General features: G+C 40.3%; 1 protein-coding gene across 1 annotated transcript in view; it reads right to left on the minus strand.

The window, feature by feature from the left end:
* Positions 1-4,154: 4,154 nt before the first annotated feature.
* Positions 4,155-24,569, minus strand: part of LOC147710469 (uncharacterized) — a 31,440-nt gene continuing 11,025 nt past the window's right edge. Inside the window, exons 2-4 of the mRNA XM_086919358.1 lie at positions 14,356-14,457; positions 8,933-9,064; positions 4,155-5,341 (exon numbers count right to left, since the gene is read on the minus strand). Of these exons, the coding sequence (XP_086775484.1) occupies positions 4,310-5,341; positions 8,933-9,064; positions 14,356-14,457 (1,266 nt within the window). The 3' untranslated portion in view covers positions 4,155-4,309. The remainder of the gene's footprint in view (positions 5,342-8,932; positions 9,065-14,355; positions 14,458-24,569) is intronic.

Here is a 24,569-nt window from a genome sequence, read left to right on the forward strand (position 1 = left end):
TTGGTATAAATAACAAAAGTAAAAAAACCTGCAGTTTTTAGAAGCACTGCAGGTTATCTCACATGCACAGTATATCATCTAGCACAATCGACTAAATAGCCTGGCACATGTGCAACAATAGGAACACATCCATCACCTTTATTGCTTTTGGATAAGGAGGTCCGGGGTGGGGGGAGCAAGTCATCTGCACATGTATGTTAATACATGCATTCACACTCACTTAAGTCAGGCACGGTGTAACATGAAAATAAACTTCAATCAGCAGCAGCAACAATGAAGCGCCCTACCAAGGACCATGAGGGAAGGGAGAACAAAACAAGCAATAATGCCTGAAGTTGGAAGGGGGCAGGGAGGAGATGGAAGCAAGGACGCGGATGCAAACAACAACTATGGGAGGGTGATGGTGCAATCAGCAGGTAATAAACAAAGTCGGAAGCAACAACAAGCGACAAAAAAAACTTTATAGAGGGAATAGAATCAGCGGGGAAGGACAGGGAGAAGTAGTACCACAATCATGTCGGGAGCAGCTGACGGGCATGGTTTAAGTTGAATCAATCTCTGCTTGCTCCCAACTCCACAGAAATGCCCAGAAATGACTTTTCACAGGCACTGTCCAATTAATGAGCCTGTAAATAAGAGGGACCCAGAAGTGCACAAATTGTAAGCATGGGTGGGCTCCAAGCCCTTTTCTGTATACAATAGTGTTTCACAAGTGAAACGCAGGCGCTAGCACATGCTCTTGAAAGAGCCTAGAAACTAAAATTCTTTATAAATGATGACTCATTCCACTAACACACTTACCAACAATACCAGGCCCATAAACATAGTGAATGAGGTGAATGGATCATATGTTATTTTGACTCTATGCAATAAACTATCTACAATAAACAAGACCAGCTTGTCATTTTAAAAAGTTTATTTTTTAGATTTCATAAGTAAAGTCTTTAATAACTCATTTTACTAGAATCAAACATTTAGTTTTATTAATTCAAATTGCATTAATCATTGGCACAAAGTAAGCTGTCAGAATTAATCATAAATGATGAATTTAAGTAAACATTAGCTTTTTTCTCCAAGTTAATTCTCAAGCCTGAAAGGGAAACAAATAATAAACAGTTGCATGCTTACACTCTCCCAAGGCAATCCGACAGCGCTTCGCCCCTCTGGAAAAGAACGTTCCCAACCCCACAAGAGAGCCAATTTTATATCATTTTTCGCTCTCAAATCTGACTAAATGTTATTATTTAGTAAAGTTCAGCACTGTGATTGGTTTATGGTCATCACACCACCTCAGCTACTAGTCCAGAGAATATGCGCGTCACTGTGCCATTGTCCATTCAAAGTGACAACGACTTCCGAGGCATTTGCAACAAAAAGTTGCCAATCCACTTCCACCAGAGCTCGGCAGATTCACGCTTGTCACTTCCTCGACCTTGAATAGGATCAGCCAGAGCAGTCCATGGAATAAACTCCATTTAAAAGTCTTTTCTTTAATAAAGTTCTGAGCCAGAGAAGCAAGTTCATTGACCTCTTGCAATGTTTTTTTTTCTTTCACCGTGCAGCTTGGCTCAGCTTCTGCTCAATTCAGGCCGACCAACTTTCTCCAAGCAAGAACTAGGCCTCAGCTCACACTTGAGCTATTATTTAAACAAACACAAAAGAGTGATTAATTCAAGTAAAGCAAACCCTTGTGAACCACCCAGTCCCTTATTAATTATTAATTAACCCACTAATAAAAAACATTTAGCAGAAGCAAACATTTAAAGCAGCACATAAAATAACCACCATTCTTCATGTAGTCCAGCTTTATGTTTCTGAAAGAATAAAAAGATAATTAAATGACACACAGACAGACAATACACAACATAAGACTCACATATAAGCACATATAAAAGCACATGCCATGAATGATCAGCTGCATGTTAATGGTGACAAAGACAATAGGACAGACATAATAAACAGGACAATATTAATAATGTGTTACAAAAACAGACTTGCAAATGCACATAAGCACATATAATTAGTTTCCCGCGTGTTCATGTGTGGTGCAAACTTAATCTAGGTTGAATTAGTAAAATAAATCATGCAACAGTGCATTAATTAATCAGTTAATGTTATAGGGAATTGAATCCACAGGCCAGAATAAAATATTTTCTGCAGCCCGCTCTATCAACTCCCTCATCTGGTGATATTAAAATCACCAAACAACACTCCAAAAATTTTTAGAAAAAATTTCACCCATTTTAGAGACAACACACAGTGAATTCTCTCGATATTAGTTTCCCTAAACCCCTGTCTCAGCTGTCTGATTAATTTTATCAAACTGAGCTCTTCGCATTTCCTCTAATTCGTATTCCTTTTCCTGTTCCTTTTTGAGTTTATAAATTCTTTTCTTCTCATTCTGACGCTTCCTTCTTTTGTGAATCAAACAACTAATTTTTAGCAGCATTATCATTATAACAATGACAATTACTGGATAGAGCACTTTGCCAATGATGGACCTGCCAAGTTCTGAAAACCAATCTTTAATGGCCTCCATTCTTTTTCCAATCTTTTCCGCAAAAGTTTCTTCCTCCATAGGTTCAATTTCTTCATGAAAATGTGTAATGTTTTTAACAAGCAACTCTATATCCCGACTCTTGTCAGGAATATAGGTACAGCAATGTTGAACATGTAAGACCCCACAGACTCCACCCTCTTTTGCAAGCAGAATGTCTAGCGCAAGACGATTCTGAATGGCCATACTTCTGATTGCGACAAGTTCTGTACTAACCAATTGAAAACCACTCGCAGTATCAGTTGACAACCTATCCACAATTGTGGACACTTTTCTAATTTTAATAGAATTCATCGTTACCCCCACCATAGGAATAACAGCACCAAAAATATCTCCCAGAATTTCTGAGAAACTTTCTCTTTTGTATCTATTTTGATTCAAGTGTTCACCAAATTCAAAAGTACCTTTTTCATTTCTGTCAATATGAAAAATTTTTGGAAAGACCAGGCCGATATAGCATGTCCCATACCAGTGATCTGGGAGACTAAAATAAGCCTTATTGCCACAAATAAAATAAATTCCAGGAAAAATTGGATCCTTTCCACCTTTAAATCCCCATCCCCCTTCAATACGATAAGTATCTTCACATTGACTAGCACCTACAAAAAGATTATCATACAAAGTATTATCTCTTCTAATACAAAATTTACCACTAACTGGTTCATCAATATGTATTGCTGCATTAGTATCAACACCATTTAGTTTAGCATCTTCTAACTGCCAAAATTTAGATTTAGCATGTTTTAGTTTCTCATTTCTTTTGTAAACAGCCCTTCTCTCCTCAACCATGTTAAGGAATGTCTTTTCTTCAGCTCTCATTTTGCATGTTAAATTATTTCTATAGGCATATTCATAGTTTAATTCATTAGTAACTAAAAAGAATTCCCTCATCTGCTTCGCAGATCTTACTTTGTTTAAGCTATTTACAATTTTGAGATTTGCAAAAACCTCATCAAAGTCTGAATAATAATACTCCAGACGACCAGTTTGATAGAACAGACTAGTAATCACACTACAGGTAATGCCATAAGTGAGAGGTAACATATTATAAGTCACTCCCTCAGAAACAGAAGTGGGTAATTTTACACACACATAGCAATCTTTGACATTCATTACTTTGACATATTCAGATAAAAGCCTTGAAAATGAATTGGTTGAAAAATCACCAATTGATCTATCTTGATGAGACAGTGGGTCATGATTAATAACTCTACTGGACCTGCCAGCATGCTTCTCATGAATAGATTCTGCTTTACTAGTAATATTAGTCTTAGATTTTTGCTTATTAACATCAAAAGGATAGACCACAGCTAAAATTAGCCAAAGTAGAATTAATAATATCACACAAATTGAAGTCATCTTACAACACCTTTTAAAAATTGTACACCTAGAAGTATCTGATCTAGGCATTTCCAAAAACAAAAACAAAAATTTTAAATAAAATGTAAGTAAATGTAAGTAACAATTATATATCCCCCCTTTTAAAATATTTTTTTTTTTTTTTTTTTTTTTACCCTAAACAATTTTTCTTCGACCTTGAGTCACAAAATATATATATTTTTTAAAAGATAACTAAACAGAATTTCTTCGACCTTATGTCACCTGACAAATTTTCTTCAGCCTTATGCCAGAAAACAAAGTTACCTAATACACAATTTCTTCAGCCTTATGCCAAGAAACAAAGAGTACCTAATACATGTTTTCTTCAGCCTTGTGCCAGGAAATAGATCCTCAACTAATTTCTAACAAATTTTAATCCCTGTCACTTTCTAAAAATTCTTGACCACTGCTGTCCACCTCAACAATCGGTGGAATGATTATATAGGTCCATTCTGGAGACCTATATTTCTGATTTGGCCTAATTATTCTTTTTGTTTTCCGAGTGATGACTTCTATTTTTTTGTTTTCACCTTCGTTACTTTTTTCAAGTTCACTTCCTTGACTAGTAATTTCGTTGACTTGTTCTTTTGATTTCTTCACCAGTTTGAATTTCAGATTATTTTCAGGCCAAATGTCTCCTTTTCTCAAGACTTTTTTCTTTGGCACACTTTCGTTGCATTCAGTTTTCCAAGCTCTTTTTCTTTGTTTTCTTATTTCAGAATCTTCATCACTTTCAGTGTCTGTATCTGAGACATCAAATCTGTATCTAGGAATTTCTCTACTCGGCAACTTCACTCCATTTGAAACAATACCTTTACTGGTACTTGGCAATTCCTCTTCTTCAGGAATCACCTTCAGCTTCCCAGCTTCAAGCTTTTTGTTCACAGAGCTACTTCTTTCCTGCCTTTCAAGAGTTTCACTCAGATTTTTGTCTTGCTCAGAATCTTCTGCTTCTTTTGAATCTCTCTTTTCTCTCAGAGATTCTTCTTCAAGCAAATCATCATCATCAACACCTTGAATTCCAGTATTCAGATCTTCTTTATTCAAGTTCTGACTTCCATCTAGATTTTCTTGATGTTGATTTTCTTGGGGATCACCAAAATCTGAATCTGAATCTGAATCAGAATATGGATCTTCTGGGTCTCTTTCTGAATCTGAGTCAGCTGTTACATCACCTTCTTCATCATTTTCAGGAGGTAACACACGAATTGTATGGCTTGGATGTATCCACCTTTTTAGTCCTTTACATTTTATTGCATTTGTTGTTATAAGGATAACCTGACGTGGCCTTTGCCACCTTGGTGACAAACAGTTCCTTCTTCGGTGAACCTTCGTCCTAACCCAGTCACCGGGTTGTAAATCATGAGCTTGTACCTTTTCTTTTGTAATAATGTCAGTTCCCACCTGATGAAACACAGAATGCATCACATCAGACAGATTTCGGCAATATTCAAAAATTGCACTGTCATTAATGCTCATCAATTTGCCAACTGGTACAAATGCTTGTCTCATCACTCTGCCCATCACGATGTCGTGAGGACTAAGACCTGTTTTTCTATCTGGAATGCTTCTCAATGACATTAGAACGAGTGGAAGTGCATCAGTCCACTTCACTCCTGTAGCATCACACATCTTTGCGATCCTATTCTTAATTGTGCCATTTATTTGTTCAACCACTCCTGATGCTTGTGGTCTGTAAGCACAATGCATTTTCTGTTCTATGTTTAAAGCATTACAGATTCTTTTCATCAAACTGTTCTCAAAATGTCTTCCACGATCATTTTCAATTGTGACCGGAAATCCATACCTAGGTATGATTTCTCTTAGAAGTAATTTTGCCACAGTAGCAGCATTGGCATGACGAGTTGGAAAAGCTTCCACCCATCTTGAAAACAAACAAACAAACACCAAAACATAACGTAAACCATTATGTCTTGGCATTTCAATAAAATCCATTTGCAACCTGGTAAAAGGACCACCTTCCCGTCCTATGGTTCCCAAGCTTGTAACAACTTTTTTGTGGAAATTCATCTGTTGGCAAGTTAAACATCTTTGACAAAGTGACTCTGCAATTGATCTAAATTTTACATTGAACCATGTTTCTCTGAATAAATTGATCATTGACCCTTTTCCCATGTGAGTTTGACCATGATACAACCGTGCCATGTCAGCAATCATACTGTCTGGCAATACAACTCTTCCATCCTGGTGTACCCAAATCCCGTCTTCCTCTCTTGGTCTGCAATCACCTTTTAGCCATATATTTTTCTCTTCTTCACTTGCCTCATCCTGTAACTCTTTTATTTCCTGCCATGTCTCAACTACAGAAATTAGCATGAGAGAATTCATTGTATGACTTTTGTCTTTTTCCCGATTGATTGCGTAATTATTTCTGGCACAATATTTTGCCATTTCGTCTGCAAAGGCATTCCCTTTGGTGATGTAATCATCACCCTTCTTATGCGCTGAACATTTCACAACAGCTATTTGTTCTGGAAATTGAATGCCGTCAATTAATCTTTTTATCAATTTAGCATTTCTTATTGGAGTTCCTGCAGAAGTCAAATAACCTCTATTGGACCAGAGTTGTCCATAATCATGAACAACTCCATAACCATATTGACTATCAGTCACTATGGTTACTCTTTTGCCAGCTGCTCTTTCACAGGCTCGAATTAAACCAATTAATTCTGCAATTTGAGCGGAACGAATTCCATCCAAAGGTGAACCTTCAACAACATCTGAAACTGTACACACTGAGTATGCTGCTCTTAGAATCCCCTCATCATTTCTCAAACAAGATCCGTCCACAAAATATACCACATCTGATTCTTGTAATGGGACATCTTTTATGTCTTGTCTTGGTTTTGTGCAGTAATCTACAACATCCAGGCATTCATGATCAATGTCATCCTCATTACTCACCTCAGTAATAGCTCCATCAGGTAATAATGTGGAAGGGTTCAAGTTTACACATCTGACAATCGTTACATTGTCTGAACCCAAAATTGTTTTCTCATATTTTGTCAGTCTGCTGCTTGTTAAATGTTGAGTTCTACTTCTGGTAAGGAGAATTTCAACTGAATGAGGTACATATACCTTTACAGGAAAACCCATAATGATACCCTCACTTTGGTCAAGGCTTACACTTGTTGCGGCCACTGCTTTTAAGCAACCTGGCAAAGCCTTTGCAACAGGATCCAAAACTGCTGAAAAATATGCAATTGGTTTTCTTAAGTTTCCATGCCTTTGTATAAGGACTGACAATGCACAACCCTCTCTTTCACTACAGTAGAGTTCAAATTCCTTTTCATAGTCTGGCATACCCAGAGCAGGAGCTTCACATAAGCTCTTTTTTAACTGCTCAAAAGCTTCCAGCTCAATTTCTGACAATTTAATGGGATCTTTTACATCTGCCTTTGTCAGTCTCTGAAGTGGTTTTGCAATGACTGAAAACCCACTAATCCATTGTCGACAGTAACCAACCATTCCTAGAAACATTCTCACCTGTCTCTGTGTTGTTGGTGGTTGTATTGCTCGAATCATTTTAATTCTTTCAACTGTCACTTTTCTGGTTCCTTTTGCAATTCTGTGACCAAGATATTTCACTTCTTGTTTACAAAACTGCAATTTTGCTGGTGAAACTTTATGTCCTTCATCTGCCAAACGGTTTAACAGGGTAATGGTATCAGTAACACAATTTTCTCGTGTTTTGGCTGCCACAAGCAAATCGTCAATGTACTGTACCAATGTGGAATTACCAGGCAACACTAGATCTTCCAGAGATTTCTTTAATAATTGATTAAAGATAGATGGACTCTCAGTATACCCTTGAGGAATTCTACACCATGCTAGGATCCTATTTTGGAACCTGAAAGCAAAAATTTTCTGACTGTCTGGATGCAATGGAACTGTAAAAAATGCATTGCACAGGTCAATGACCGTGTACCATTCTGCATCATGTGGAATCTGGTAAAGAATCACTGCAGGATTTGGAACAATGGGACAGCAGGGAACAACTATCTGATTAATCTTTCTTAAATCTTGAACAATTCTGTATGTTCCGTTTGGCTTTTTAATACCCATAATTGGTGAATTACATGGACTGCTTTCAATTTCTTTTAACACTCCTTGACTTATGAATTTTTCAATCACAGGAATAACACCTTCAATTGTCTCTGCCTTCATTTTATATTGAGGAACATTTGGAAAATCAACTCCTTGTTTAACAGTGATTTTTACTGGATCAATGTTTTTCATAAGACCCATATCATTACCTGTTAGGTCCCAAATTGCTGGATTGACTGGCTCCTTGAGCTCTTCTGGTAAATCATTTTTATCAAATACAGGAAATAGTGGTGTTTTCTCTTCCTCCACCATCATCATGGTCCATTTATAAAGACCATCTTCTTCTGCTGTTTGCATTTCAATGCCTTCTGGAGAGCAATATATTCTGCAATTCATTTTACATAATATATCACGACCTAATAAATTCACAGGACTGCTGTCACAAACAAGGAATCTGTGTTTATCTTTGTAATTGCCTATCTCCACTTTTACTGGATCTGTCAGACTGGTTTTAATTTGTTGATTAGCTACACCTACAACTTGAATGGTTTCACCCGAGAGAGGAAGGTTTTCTATTTCTGCTGATCTAACAGTAGAACGGGTAGCACCTGTGTCCACAAGGAAAGTGATATCTTTATCATTCACCTTTCCATTAACAAATGGACCAGACTGATCTACCTCAAGAGTGGGTCCAAGCACACACTCTTCCTCCTCTCTCAGGCACCGTCATGAGTAATCCTCTGATGAATCACTCACCTCTTTATCATTTAACCAAAATTGAGAAGCATTTGCCATGTTGACTTTCAACACATCTTTAACCAAATTATTTCCACAGAAACCTGTTTCAGGAGAAAATCTCTGTGTGTTAGCACAACCAGGAAATGGTGCTTGAGGTAACTGATTCTGTTGAATTTGATTCTGCTGTACCTGATTCTGTTGCTGATACTGGCTCTGCTGTGTCTGGTTGACTATCTGTCGCTGTAACTGTCGCTGTTGATTAATTTCATGCAGTTGCCGCTGTAGCTGTTGTTGTTGCTGCGGACTTAATTCACACTGCACCTGTGGATTTAATGAATTATTTTTAAAATTTCTGGGCGGGTTCTTACACTCTCGCTTCCAGTGTCCAATTTCGCCGCAATTAAAACATGGGAGCTTTTGTTTTAACTCTTCAATATTTACATTAAATTTTGGCTTTGAATTATTAAAATTACCTCTAAATTTTCCCTGTTGCATAGAACCTAACTGCTGTTGTTGTTGCTGCTGCTCAGCTACCTTCACCTGTGCCCACATTGCTTTTTCCTTGAGACTCTTCTGCTTTGCATCTATTTCATCACTACAGTATTTTGCTTTTCTCAAGATGTCGTCAAGTGATAATGATTGCCAACAAACAATTCCATTTCTAATCATGTCACCAATTTCAGGTCTCAGGCCATATACAAATTTGTATATGAAGTGACTCATGTCTTGTTCACTTAATTTTTCATAGCCACTGTACTGTTTAAAAACTAACAGTAACCTCTCATAAAATGAATGAACTGATTCTTTTGGTTCCTGATTTGTTCTGTCTATTTTAACCCAGTCCACTTCCTTTGGGGGAATTTTCTCTTTTAGCCAATAAATTACTTTTTTATAAAGATCCATGACATCTTTTGATGGGGCACCTGTAATTTTATCTCGGGCAGGTTCTTCTTTTGGCCAATCTATAGAAATTTTGCATTCTGTCCAAAGATCTGATGGAACAACAATGTCAAAGAATCCATCCAGATCAATCCACAGAACTTTTGACACCCTTATGAATCTGTCTACCTGTCGGTACCAGTCCACTGGTTTCTCCCTTAAACGTGGAAAATCATTGGTAAACAGGAGTATATCCTGTCTGGACCAAGGAACATGCACATACCCACCTCCTGCTATTTCTCTCATTGGAAATTCAGAAATTTCATCATTTCTTAGTCTTTTATCTTGTTCTTTCTTTGACCATTTCATTCTCCATTTACCTAATTCACCTAATTTTCTGAGAAAGCTTATTAATTCTCTTATATGAATTATTCTTCCAGAAGCATTTAAATTATCAATGTCCCTCTCAGAAAAATCTACCCTGTAATGTTTCTGTAAATGTTTTTGTTTGCTTAAATCAATTTCTAATTCAGCAGCCATTTCTTCCAGTTGTTCATACCTGTTTTTAGTTTTCCACTGAATGCTCTTGCAAATGAATAATAATTCATCATCTTGATACAATTTTAAATTGTCAGTACCAATTGTGCCAATGATCAATTCCTCCAGATCAGCTTTTAATTTAGCTACATCAAGCTTTTTATAATCGGGGACTTCAGGAGACATTTCATTTTGAGATAATTCTGTTCTGTTTAAACTTTTTTCTGACGAACCTGAATCTGAACCTGCCACAGTTGGTGACTGTGAACTTAGTAAACTTCCATGTAGTGTTAAATTTGGCATTATAGATTTTTCTCTATGAATCTCTGAAAGTTCTGAATAAAATTTTTCAGCAACCTTTTGAATTTCAGCATTTAATGGAACTGTTAAGGCTGTTTGTCTATTTTCTCCTTGGTCAAAAACTGGTACCACAGGACCAATAGTTACTGGTACTGTAACTGCTTCCATACCTTTTGTCAGCTGTTCAATCAAATCATGCTTTGCTTTATTATAACTAGAAACTTCTTGCTCAGCTGGTAATCTTTCCTGATTTCTTACAGAATTATTTTCTTGATAAGCTACTCTGCCTCTGTTAGGTGTACTAGAAGTATTTGCCCTTCCAGGTAATTTTAAAAATCTAGGAGAACCTTCCTCAACTTCTCTAGGTGGTGCGCTTGGAGATGCTTCTGTAGAAACTCTCGGGATAGAATGAGAACCTGCTTGATAAGGTGGCGGCTTAGGTTTAGTGGCATAAATGTCTTCTAAAACTGCATCATCTAATTCCTCATCAATTTCTTTTCCAGCTGTCTTTTGTTCTAAATCTCCATTAATCATTATTCTTATGGGATACAGACCATCATACATGTCTGCTTTTCTCCAGCGTCTCACTTTATCTTCATGTGTTTCTTTATTTACAACATATTTTGAATATTTAGGTGCTGTACATTTGCTTTCGCGTTCAAGTTCCATCATCTCAACTTCCCACTCGACTAGGGCCTCAAATTGTGTAGGTCTTGGCTTTGGTACAAGATCCATCATTTTTCCTCTTAAATTTTGTAAAACTTTCATATTAAATGACCCATCTTCTGGCCAGGCTAGTACACCATCCTTTTTGGTATACTGCATCCAGTTATCAAACCAAATTACTGTATGATAACCATATTCACCTTCCATATAGGCTGCAGGTGTTTTATACTTATGAAGTAATTTACCACCACGTGTCTCAATTTTCTTATCAGGTTTAAAATAATTTTTTACCTTTTGAAACCATGTAGGCTTTTTTTTATAATCATCCCAATAACTCATTTTTGTATTTTAATTCCAAACCTATAAATTTATAATTTTTATTTGCAGTTAAAAACAACTATTTTTATCTAATTTATATTAATTAAATAATAAATATCCCTATTTAAATTACCTTTGGTACTAATATCCTAATTAAAGTCTTTATTGCTGTATTATTTACTAATTATCAGTGGTGAATATCAAATCAATTTTTAAATTTAAGAAAAATGAAGCTTTAGGCATAAATAGCGTGGGAAAAACTAATTCTGGAAATGTAAACAATGTGTTGTGTGTTTTTGACCAATCACCATGTGGCTACACAGCACTCAGCCAATGAGAGTGCTTATTGTCTCCTCCAATCCAATCACGACCTCTCTATGACACTGTAGTGTCAACAACCAATCAGCACAAAGCCTGACTCCATGTGACCACACACGTCACTACCTTTCCCCTATCCCTTGTAATGCACCTCGCCTCTCCACAGAGCCCCACCAAGCCTCCTCCTCCCAGCCTCACCTCTTCAACGTGCTTAATACAGCACAGTGCTCACTTCTCTAAATGTTGCCCACCTCCTACCACGTGCCAACACAGCACAGTGCTCACTTCCCAACACGCGCACTTCCTAGTATACGCTCCTTAGAGATGTCAAATTTTGATTTACTCGCGCTCACACAGCGCGATGGCAAGACCTCGCTTGGCACTCCCTACACAAGCTCCCCAGAGCTGTCACTTTGTTTTAATTTACTCGCGCTCACACAGCGCATTTACTCGCGCTCACACAGCGCGATAGCAGACCTTGCTTGGCTTCAATACCGAAGCCTCAAAACCTCGCCCAATGAGAGCGCAGCTCTCCCGTGACGCGACGCGCTTAATACCCAATTAGAGCACGGCTTTTGTCATGACGCGACGCGCTAAAGGCCAATGATAGCGCAGCTTCGCTAAAACAATCCGAGAGAGCTTTTAATCTGCGCAACAGCGAACACGCTGCAAGTTTTATAAACAGGGGAATGAATCAATTAAACTAATTATTAAAGCCTCTCCTAACGAGAGCCCGGCTCCCCCTAATTTTGCACAACAACAAACGGAGCTTCGCCGACTCCTGTGGGCTCGATCACTTCGCCCAATCACTGCGCAGCTCCTCTGTGGAGGCTCGCCGGCCTCGCCCAATCAGAGCGCGGCTCTGACGTGACGCGACGGTGTTTCCTCCAATGGCAGCGCGGCGGCTGACGTAATCAGCCGCTGCAGTGTCAGCCCCTCTCCACTCACTCACAGGCCTCCCCCCTCCTTTACAAACACCGAGAACGCTCGGTGTTATACAGAAGGAAACAAAGGAAACAACACATAATCTTAGAGGGAAACGAGCAAAATATTTAGATAGGCTCGAGGCAAGCGCATGTAGATAGGCGGGTTGCCAATTAAAAGAGCGCAAAATACAAATAGCAAAGGGCTCACAGAAATGGGGTCAAATCCACCCTAAATAGCGCGCAATGAATTTAATAAGGTATTTACAATACAAATACCATTTCAAACATTTAGATCGCGCTTTAACCAATGGGAGCGCTTGTTTTGTCAGTACAGGGATTTTTAACCAATCAGAGCGCGGCAGGCTCTGACGTATGCAGCAGGCTGCAGCTGCAAAGTCTCCTCACTCGCTTTCACTCCTCCAAACAGCCCCTCCCTCACAATTTTCGATCGGGACAGTTTTTTAAGCATTTAAATAACACAAAATGCTTATAAAAAGTTTTGAATGACACACTATACCTAAAATAGCATTTTCTTCACCATAAAGACTTAGAAACACTTCAAATCATTTTTATAAAATCGCAATTAATAACAACATAAAAAACAAACCATTTGTCTGCTTCTCTAACAAAGAGATAGTTTTACACATTCATTCAAGTATCCCTAGTGTGGAATAGACGACGCTATTCTCACAGAATAGTCTCATTCACTAGCAAGGCAATTCTTACCCTACCCTTCAGTTTACAAAGCATTCACACCCTTTCAAACAAAGAAAACCCTGTTCACACACACACGAATTCTTGGCAGGACTTGAACCAACCACAGAAAACGCCAGACGTTGATAAGAATAGACGACGCTATTTTTACCCTTCACTCGAGTTTGAATTAACTCCTACTACTCTTTTCACAGAAAGCTTTAAAACAGGCTCACCAGGTCCCTCTGCTTAATGCTACGATTTCATAGGCAATCCTCACTACACATTCAACCATACAATCTAAGGTCCCTAAACTTGTGTTGTACGCCCACAACACGTGATATATGCTATACCACAATTTTGAAACAGACAAATGCACTGTGTAACTCTTCTAGTCACACTACCTTGCTGGCCAGCAATTTAACCAGGAATCTCTCACACTGCTGGAAAAATTCCTTAAGACTACATATAACAACTTAACAGAATCAAAAACTTAACATATGTTAAACATCAATCCTATGTCTATACCAACATATATGTAACATGCATGTCAAAAACAACATATAAACCGTCTGAATGCTACCAATTGAAAGAGCCTAGAAACTAAAATTCTTTATAAATGATGACTCATTCCACTAACACACTTACCAACAATACCAGGCCCATAAACATAGTGAATGAGGTGAATGGATCATATGTTATTTTGACTCTATGCAATAAACTATCTACAATAAACAAGACCAGCTTGTCATTTTAAAAAGTTTATTTTTTAGATTTCATAAGTAAAGTCTTTAATAACTCATTTTACTAGAATCAAACATTTAGTTTTATTAATTCAAATTGCATTAATCATTGGCACAAAGTAAGCTGTCAGAATTAATCATAAATGATGAATTTAAGTAAACATTAGCTTTTTTCTCCAAGTTAATTCTCAAGCCTGAAAGGGAAACAAATAATAAACAGTTGCATGCTTACACTCTCCCAAGGCAATCCGACAGCGCTTCGCCCCTCTGGAAAAGAACGTTCCCAACCCCACAAGAGAGCCAATTTTATATCATTTTTCGCTCTCAAATCTGACTAAATGTTATTATTTAGTAAAGTTCAGCACTGTGATTGGTTTATGGTCATCACACCACCTCAGCTACTAGTCCAGAGAATATGCGCGTCACTGTGCCATTGTCCATTCAAAGTGACAACGACTTCCGAGGCATTTGCAACAAAAAGTTGCCAATCCACTTCCACCAGAGCTCGGCAGATTCACGCTTGTCACTTCCTCGACCTTGAATAGGATCAGCCAGAGCAGTCCATGGAATAAACTCCATTTAAAAGTCTTTTCTTTAATAAAGTTCTGAGCCAGAGAAGCAAGTTCATTGACCTCTTGCAATGTTTTTTTTTCTTTCACCGTGCAGCTTGGCTCAGCTTCTGCTCAATTCAGGCCGACCAACTTTCTCCAAGCAAGAACTAGGCCTCAGCTCACACTTGAGCTATTATTTAAACAAACACAAAAGAGTGATTAATTCAAGTAAAGCAAACCCTTGTGAACCACCCAGTCCCTTATTAATTATTAATTAACCCACTAATAAAAAACATTTAGCAGAAGCAAACATTTAAAGCAGCACATAAAATAACCACCATTCTTCATGTAGTCCAGCTTTATGTTTCTGAAAGAATAAAAAGATAATTAAATGACACACAGACAGACAATACACAACATAAGACTCACATATAAGCACATATAAAAGCACATGCCATGAATGATCAGCTGCATGTTAATGGTGACAAAGACAATAGGACAGACATAATAAACAGGACAATATTAATAATGTGTTACAAAAACAGACTTGCAAATGCACATAAGCACATATAATTAGTTTCCCGCGTGTTCATGTGTGGTGCAAACTTAATCTAGGTTGAATTAGTAAAATAAATCATGCAACAGTGCATTAATTAATCAGTTAATGTTATAGGGAATTGAATCCACAGGCCAGAATAAAATATTTTCTGCAGCCCGCTCTATCACTCTCACAACCTCGACCATAAAAATAAGAATAACAGCATGTATTTTGCCCAACCAGTAAACCAATCAACAGGTATCTAGCTAAGCTAGGGGCGTAAACGGTCCGAGAAAGGCAGGCGCTGGCACTACAAATACATAACAGAATAAACAGCTTAGTGTGTACTACATCAATAAAATACACCAATCAGTGCAAATGATTGTTTTGCAGCTTCAGTAGACCCATCACCATTTACACCGAGATCTCCAACCTTTTGTGTAATAAGAGCTACTTCCGTGCAATGAAAATCACTGCATTCTACTATTATTATTAGTGCTTTAACAGAGACCAAATCAGACAAGGATGTATTAGTGCCCACCATATTCAAGATTACCAGCAGGAATCACTTCAGTACCGCAAGAAGGTTGCCAGCAGTAATGTAAAAACAGCTTTGTCAATTTGTTTTGCTTATATGTAGGTAATACATGCTAGCCACAGCACCAATGACCATGACACAAAAGCAATCATATTAGTAATACGTCTCCCCACAAATTTATCACTAAAAAATCGGTTTAAACTATAGTTTGAAAATTCAGCCACTTTTCTTCAACAGTCAGCTGATGAGTTCTGAAAATTCACACATTTATGTCTTAGAACACAATTTTGTCATACAAACGTTCATTCATCCAAGCAAAAGGTTACAATTTAGAAGGGTAGGATGCACACAGGCGAGCTACTGGCAGGTAGATAGAGAGGTATCAGGAGCTCACGAGCTACTGGTTGAAGCCCAGTTGCACATTTTCACTCAGGTTACACCTACGCTGCCACAGTCCTCCATTAAACATAAAGGTTTTCTTCAAAATCTCCCCTCGGCCAATGGCATGGGAAAAAATACAACGCTTTAAAAAAAAGAAACGTTATTAATTAATAATCACTTGGAAGTGGGCAAAGAGCCTCATTTCTCTGTTTCAACCAGTGACTGATGGAAAACGGAGTTTTGCAGTACCTATGATGAGCTACAAACTACTATACCTTGCACGTTGCACCAGTGTGCCTCTGAGGCGTCCCGTAAAGGTTTAAATTATGGCGAGTGAGAACGGTCTACTCTGCTCCATAGGCTGAAACAACTCTCGATTCTTTTCTCGCTAAAGCCCCCAGCTCATCCCCCTCTGGAAAAAGAGCTATAGCTGGGAAAGGATGAGGCCTCTAATGTTTTCCTTTCGTACCCCACATCTGTTCAGGGAAAGGTCGCTCATACCCTCACACTATGGTCACGGTTTCTCCGGTCCGTTATTCCTTAATGTCCCATTCCCTGAATTGTTGCCCTGTTCCTTACCGCGTATAGAGCACTTCGGTAGCCCAGAGACAGAGAGGAAAGTCGCCGGGCGCCTGAATAGCGCGTCACACATTCCGATTTACGGCACAACGACTACACACTTTTTCAGAGAAAAATGGTTCGACACTTCCGGATTGCTAGGGCAATGAGATTTCAAGTGATTTAGACGATGTTTGCTTCTCACTTCCGGACTTCGGACAACCGGTTGAAAACGAGAGACATCTAAGCAAATTAATATACCTCGATGCAAGATATGATTTTAATATACCTCGATGCAAGATATGATTGGGCTTTTCCGGTTATTGTAGGTAGCTGATGAGCGCACCACATTTATGTTTTAAAAATAAAAGACACAACAACCACCTGGATATACTAAAAGGATGATGTGAGGATGCGCAGCATTCTCTTATTAGGTCAGGCAGTGGAGTTTGATGCTCACATGTACACAGTGAATGTTCACTTTTTCTATACTATTATTCTTTAACAGGATTCTAAAATTGTTTTGAACTACAACCATCTATGAAAAACACATGCTGTAACAACTGAATTGCTGCTGTTAAAGTCACACAATGCAGCATTTGGTATTTTTTCCCAATACAGAATAAAAAAATCACAGTAAAATAGTTATTTATATGCTTACATGACATATCACAATGGTCTCACAAACACACTTTTCAGTCACACACATACTCATATCTGCAAAGTTTCCCATGACTGATAAGCTGCGATAGGTCAGTTTTTACGGGGACTTGGAGTGGCAGAGTTGCTGCCCTGTGAAATGGATCCAAAAAAGAACAAGCACGCGAGTGGTGCGTGCGCATGCGCCACAGTGAGCCATTCAATTGTCTGGGCACGATAATAGAAACCACATGGCGGCGGTGCGGGTAACCGACACCAATAGGCCATGGGCGGAGCAATACGCCCACCTTTGGCCAATTGCGTGCTGTCTTTGTTAAAAAAGATGCACGCAAAGGCCAATAGCGTGGACCAAAAGGAGAAGCACATGCATGAGCTTGTGCGATTCCTAGGTCAGTTTTCAAACTAACTGCAAGAGAACTCTCGCTGTGCGAACAGTGCTGCGAACTGCAACGCTAGGCGCGAGACCTAAAAAGAACACAAGGTGCTCCCCTTGTTGAGGAATTTGTAAAAATGAACCACAATGAGAACAAAGTTAAGTGGTTTGTTTTAGAAAAAACATTGCTGTCCCTGAGGGGTGTGACATAACATGAAAAAAAATGTTGAGATCAATTTTTCATGTTCTACTTCAAAGATGTAAATTTGGATTGAAAAATAGCGAAGAATGGAAGCATATTATTGGGCCATTTTGGAGCTAAGCGGTTACAACCATTTTACCTATTTATCAATTATACGAAGGACATGCGTTTTTTAGCTATTTTAGTGCGTTTTAGCTATTTTTGGATGTCCTTGTCAGCAGTACATTTTTTATATATACTTTTTATAAATACAATTTCTAGAATTATATTTGACATTTGGATAGCATGGATAACATATTGGGTTTAATTGGTATTTTCTTCTTTGAGGGAGTTCATTACATGAGACAATTTTAGGCATATAGATGTGCTTTGCCACCGTTAGGAGCGTGAGCTATTCTACAAAGGACTAGTCCAAGATGGCGATTAATTGTTTTCGGTTTTTTAATTGCAACATGGCTGCTTCAGTTTTAAGTCCAGCCCCTTCTATGATGGAGTAGGGAATGTTCCAAGTTATATGGAGGTCCATGATTTATATCCTTTTCATGATGGCGATATGTTTCAGGTGAGTTCCATTACCGGGTAGTGTTCCATATTTATGTGGAATGTCACAGTGCGGTCTTAAAGGAAGGAGAATTCTGAACACACAGGCGAGAAGTGAGTTGTGTAGAGATATTAATATGATATGGTGTAGAGATTAAAGTGACACTAATGTATGGACGTACTGCTTCGATAGTGGAAAGAAAGAGGAAGGAGTGGTGGATGTATCCAAGGGGAATCTTCAGATTATTTCTTGGTGCCCTCACATATCCAAAAGAATGTCATTCTTCATCATAGGGCGTGCTCCTTGTCGTGCCTGCACTGTGAGCCCCAAGATGGGTCTCTTTGTCGGAAATCTTTTTATTTTTAGCCGTAATGAAGTATGCATGTGTGAGGGCATAGAATGTGTGGGGTGGAGTGAGTGTTTGAAGTAAGATGAAGTGAAGCTAAAATTGTCTAAAGAATACCAAATTATGTTTTAATGTGGATGTTCCCTTGGCAGGGTTAAAACGAATAATGGGAGGCGATTATGAGGTCTCAAATGGCCCCAGTTAGCCTGAATGAGTGGGTGCGGTCAAGTCAACATGTTTCGCACCTAATGGTTCAGCCGGATCTTCGGTGCTTCCTCGGAACCTAGAACAAATCCTTACCCCACACCTAGAAAATAATGTGTAGTGTCAGGTACTCCCTATAGGAAACTACCTCGATAAAAATTATTGTCCAACCTAAATAAAACAAGAAATGTAGAGAGATGTTAGGCAAACCAGTTGTCATTATTCATGGTAGATGCGTACTTCCATATGACACAGCATTTCATTTAGGGCCACAAGATGCCCCCATTCACAACTCAAAGATTGTGGTTGCTATTACTTTTCCGACTGTCCACACACGCAAACTTCATTTCAGCTAAAAATAAAAAGACCTCTGACTAAGAGAACCTTTGCTGGGCCCAAAGGGGTTTGCAGTGCCTGCCCGATGAGGAGCAAACCCTATGATGAAGCATGACATCATTTTGGATGTGTGAGGGCATTAAGAAATAATCTAAGGATCCTCTTAGATAAACCCACCTTTCCTTCCTCTTCTTCTTTCTTTCCACTATAGAAACAGTACCTCCATACATTAGTGTCACATTGTTTTTGGAGCATGTGTACTGGACCTTTATCTGCTCCCAGTCCCCAGTGTAGAGATTAATACCAAGATACCTTTACTGATTACTTTAATTTTTTTGTCTTTATAGATTTTCTGTTTAAAAAGGGCTTCTCCCTGTGGTTTGCTTGGCGTGAAAAACGTGAATCACCCAACTATACTTTTAACAGAGAGATGTCTTATGAATTCATTTTCTTTATAAATTGGATGATAGCAATAACTGATTGTGACTTTTAACCAAGTAGTACATTTATATATTTTTCAGTGTTGAAGTGATAGCCTAACGCATACTGATTGGTGAGTGATATTCTTAACAAGAATAGGTGTTTTATGTCTATGCAGCACAATCTGTTTACTTACTGTTAATGGAGGACCTAACATCTTTAAAATGAGTCATTTAGTACCATCTATATTATGAGGAAGAATTATGGATTAGATACATTAGAGAAAAGGGTGGTTTTAGCTTGTCAAAAGACACAATGGACATTGATGTAGGATGTGTATTTTCAGATCGGTAGATCTTCTGGGTTGAGTTTCATAGAGCCTGGATTGGTTAAACTATTGTTGCCTCACATTAGAGATGGGCATTATGTTTCCCCAGATCCTTCAATTTCATTGTATATTTTGACGGTCCACAGGGCGGTATTTTTTAGCAATTTGGGCTGTGACTATGTGCTTTCTATGCAAAAAACTGTAATCATGTTATATGTTTATGTTTGTTTTTCAGCAAATATTTTTGTTCATTTTCTGTTTGTATAATTGGAAATGCAAATGAGATTTAAAATTGAAGATTAAAAAAAGAAAATTAAGTCCTGAGGAAGGTGGTTTGAAACAACTTATTCCACCGAAACTCATTGACAAACTCAAAGGACACCTATCTTGTTTTACGTTTGTTGTATAAATTAAAAAATATGTGCATTTGATACTCCACGATTTGTTATATAAAAGTCAGATATATAAATAAATATATGTATTTTTATGGAATCTTAGTTTTGTCTATGTCTCGTATCTTAATGTTGATACAACTTTTGATATATAGATGTTAGTTTTTAATAAATAATACTGTTTTGAATGCTGTTGTATATTTGAGTTTTTGCACAGTTGCACATGGTCTATAAGATTAGTCACAGTTTTGCCTCGGGTAGTTGCAATTTTTTCTATGCTCAATGTGTACTGTGTAACACTGTTATTTTTTAGTATGTATACCTTTTTTGGTTTTGAACTGCAGAAAAGAATTATTATGAAAGTGAGGTGTGGTCGAAAGCCTTAGAAAGCAGAATTTTCTTTAAATAGTTTCTTCTGAAAGAAGGAAGAGCACAAAGAAGTTATCCCATATGCGGGGAGGAATTATCACCCAGCAGTTTGGGGTATTGAAGCGTTGTGCAACTTTTCCTAACCTCCTTTTCAGGTAGGAGGTGGGTGTGGTGGCAATGAATGATAAAGGAAGGAGGTCAGTGCCGAACAATAGTTGCTTTATGGAGAAGCAATCATAGATTCATAGGTAAGCGATTCATATTAAAAGGCCAGTGAATTATGTCACTATAGGATTCAAACCTAAGCAAACATCTTCAAACAGCAGAACTTTCTGGAGTGGCAGTTGTTGCTGATTGTTAGTGATGGTAAAGAATGGGTTTATTCTTGTTCAGTCGCGTCCTGTGCAGGTAAGAGCGGTGCAGCTGGGTTTGGGGGGGGGGGGGGGGGTTGACAGACGACGACAAGGAGAAAAAGTTAACACCTTAACTGCGCCAAACGTTCCGCGCTAGTGCGGATTGTTCTACTGCGCAGGAGGGGCCGCGCCGGCCAACGGACGTGCGCAGCACTCCATAGGTAGTGCACGCGACGGCCGTTGGCCATCGCCAGCAGCCATGGGGTTAAATTCAAAATTAATTTTTACTTGTCATCGGCTGTCGAAATCCCCTCCCCCGCCTGGCCCCACCGGCCCACCACTCTTACCCACATTGGCCCAGCGATTCTTGTTGTGTGTGAAGTTCGAACAGTGTGTGATAGAGGGGAAGGGGTGCGATAATGGCTCTTTCTAATATCAGGGAGTGCTTCTCTGTGTAATCTATTGAAAGGGCTAGACCAGTGATACTCAAAGTACGGCCGGGGGCTACTTCCGGCCCTCTTGACCTTTATATGTGGATCCCCTGGTAAACAGCAGTACTAGTGGCTATCTAGTTGCTGAGCTTTAATATTCAGAAAACAAACGTTAAATAAACGGGCATGCATTTGCTAACCTGCAAATAAATGCTTGCCCGTTTATTTACCATTTTTTAGACCTACTTACAAAAATCCTGACCCACTCAGACCCCAAGCGCCACCCTGCTGGCATCAGTCACACCACAGACTGTACATTGTGACCCCTGGACAGATGTTTGCAAGTACCCATGGGCTTGACTATGGTATTTACAATGCCGTTGGATTGTTGATGCAAGTTATTATATCTTGCACCATGTGGGGAGATTGAGTGTGAATTGTGGTGTGCGTGCGTTTGGCTTTAGGCTCTACTGTAGTCAGCTGGGCGAGGGCCCCTGTACCTGTTGCTCCTTGTTTTACCGTGATCTATTTTGAATAAGCATCTTCTTGACAAAGAACTTGTTGGGCCTCGTTCTTTGCCACTCAGACTGGGAACAGAAATCATCCCTGGAACACATTTCCATGCCAGCCTCACAATGAACCCTGAGGGCGAGCCTGGCCTCTGTGGATGGGACCTCTCGGGGCAGCAGTACAAGGCCACAGGAATCTTGCCCTCAAGAAGGTTTTAGAAAACATGTGTCCTTCTGGTGCATGTTGTGGGACACATTTCTAATGTATAAGCTAAAAGGTCTTGAGTTTTAGAGCAGCTAGCCCTGAAGGGGAACTAATGAAAAAGTCCAATACTTCAAGGCATGGTACTGAGTCCAGGAGCAACATGCCTCCACAGCAGAGACTCGTGTATGTGTCTATAAGGCATAAAGACACTGAAAGCTGGATACTAAAACTGATTGATCACCAGGCAAAGATGTGTGTCACGCAAGTTGCTATGTGTGTCTAGTACAGTTTGTCCCACTGAACACGAGGAATGCCGCCAGTATTAATTCCTGTGCCTGATTATATTGCCCATCACTATTCTTGTGCTATTTGAGTGTCCATCAGAAATGTGTTAGTAATAGTATGGATCTAATTATGACACCTAAAAGGAGTGTGGCTTGCTTAAGCCCTTGTGTACCAGTGAAAATACCAGCCCGTTGGGTGATCAGTGATGGTTAAAATGGCGACAATGCGCCTGCCCGAGGCCACGCAGTGGCCATTGAGAGGGCGGGCTCCTAGTCGCGGAGGGCTGTCCCGCCCCCAGCAGGATGTCCAGCGTATCCTCCTCACTGGTTGGAAGAGGCGGCTGGCCGGGAAACTCGTCCGGGGCGGCGGGGAGGGGCTTCCATGGTACTTAAGCTCCTGTACCCCGTTGGAGAGCCTCTTTGCCGCCCCGGACGCCGTTGTGTGCTATCGGGACACTCTTTTGACTATTGAGGTGAGCGAGGCCTTGGGCCTAACCATCCCCCCCCCTTTCTTCCGCCTGCTCCCTCCTCGGGAGGTGTGAGCCTGGCGAGGCGGCCCACTAGCGTGGGCTGCTGTGGGGGGGGACGTCCGGTTCCCCACTTGGGTCTCCCTGTCGTTGCCCCCTCCCTCCTTGCCGGTGGGTGGGTTTTAGCGGGTCCGGCCTGTACCTGTCGGGCCCCGCCGCGGCAGCCGAGCGTCCTGCTGGTCCCGTGCCATGCCGCTTTTCCACGACGTACTTCCCGGTACCTGGGTCCTTACGGCCAGCCTCGTTCCCCTCGGCTAGGCCCATCTGTTAGCACAGAGGCGGCGCTTCTTCTCCCAAACTGGTCGGAAGGGGGGGGCCATGTGCCGATCTCGTAATTCTGGGTCGTTGCTTAGCACCGGCAGCCACAAATGGTTTGTCATCAATTGCACGCCCCCCCCCCCCTTCGGCATTTCCGGCGGCCATCTTAGGCGGGTAAATTATCGGGCGGCCATTTAGCAGTTCTGTGGTTGATGCGTTGCAGATCTGAGGTTTTGTTTAAAGTATGTGCGCGCGCGCCTTCCTTGTAGAGCTGTGGTTTGTCACGTTGGTGCGCTCGCACTTTTTCTTGCAGATCTGTGGTGTACTTAAGTATGGGCGCTCGCGCCTTTCCATGAACATGAATGTTTAAAAGCACGAAGATGGAGAAACGTGGTGCGTGTCGGAGTTCGGCCCACGTGGGCACGGGACCCGACGAGCGCTTAAAGCGTGTTTTCCCAGACCTGCTGTTGCGCATAATCTGTTATTGCCTTTTAGTGCCCTGCTTCTGTTTAACCAAGGTGATATTTTGTTCGCTTTGTGCTGTTCGTGAATGCGGGGCTGCGTGGTGGGAGCTGGAAATTGTTATGCACGCCTGGTCCGCAGTGCTTTGCAAACGTCCTTCTTTGCCACCTAACCCGACCGCAAACCCCCCTCCCACCTGGCCACTGCGCGCATTCTGTCGAACCGACGGCCCGGTCGGCCCTTGCCTGATCCGAGTGCGGGGTGTGCGGCGGAGGCCTCCGTGCTCCCGGGGAAGTGCGGCGCGATGTGTCCTTCTTGGGGGGGGGGGGGCAAGCATGTGGCAGGGGACCGGGCCTGGGGGGTGCTGGTGCCCCTTAAAGGTAGGCACCATGGATGTGCACAAGGTTCAGTGCAATCGTAGTCCTCACCCCCCCCTCCTGTCGTAGTGGCGTATGTGACTTATTTTCGTTATGTCTTTTTCTTTAGGAGCCGCTCCTGAATATACTACTCCCATTGGTAGCGCTGCATACTGACTTAATCTCAGCGCGATGAGTTTCTTTTCCCTCCATGGTGTGCGCAGCGATGGCCATTGACGCATTTGGCGCTGGCCTCATGTTAACCTGTCGTCTTTGTTTTTGCAGATTCAGCTCTGTCGCGCAATCGCTTACCGCTTCTAGGCC

Source organism: Lissotriton vulgaris, chromosome 5, assembly GCF_964263255.1.
Source record: "Lissotriton vulgaris chromosome 5, aLisVul1.2, whole genome shotgun sequence".
NCBI lineage: Eukaryota > Metazoa > Chordata > Amphibia > Caudata > Salamandridae > Lissotriton > Lissotriton vulgaris.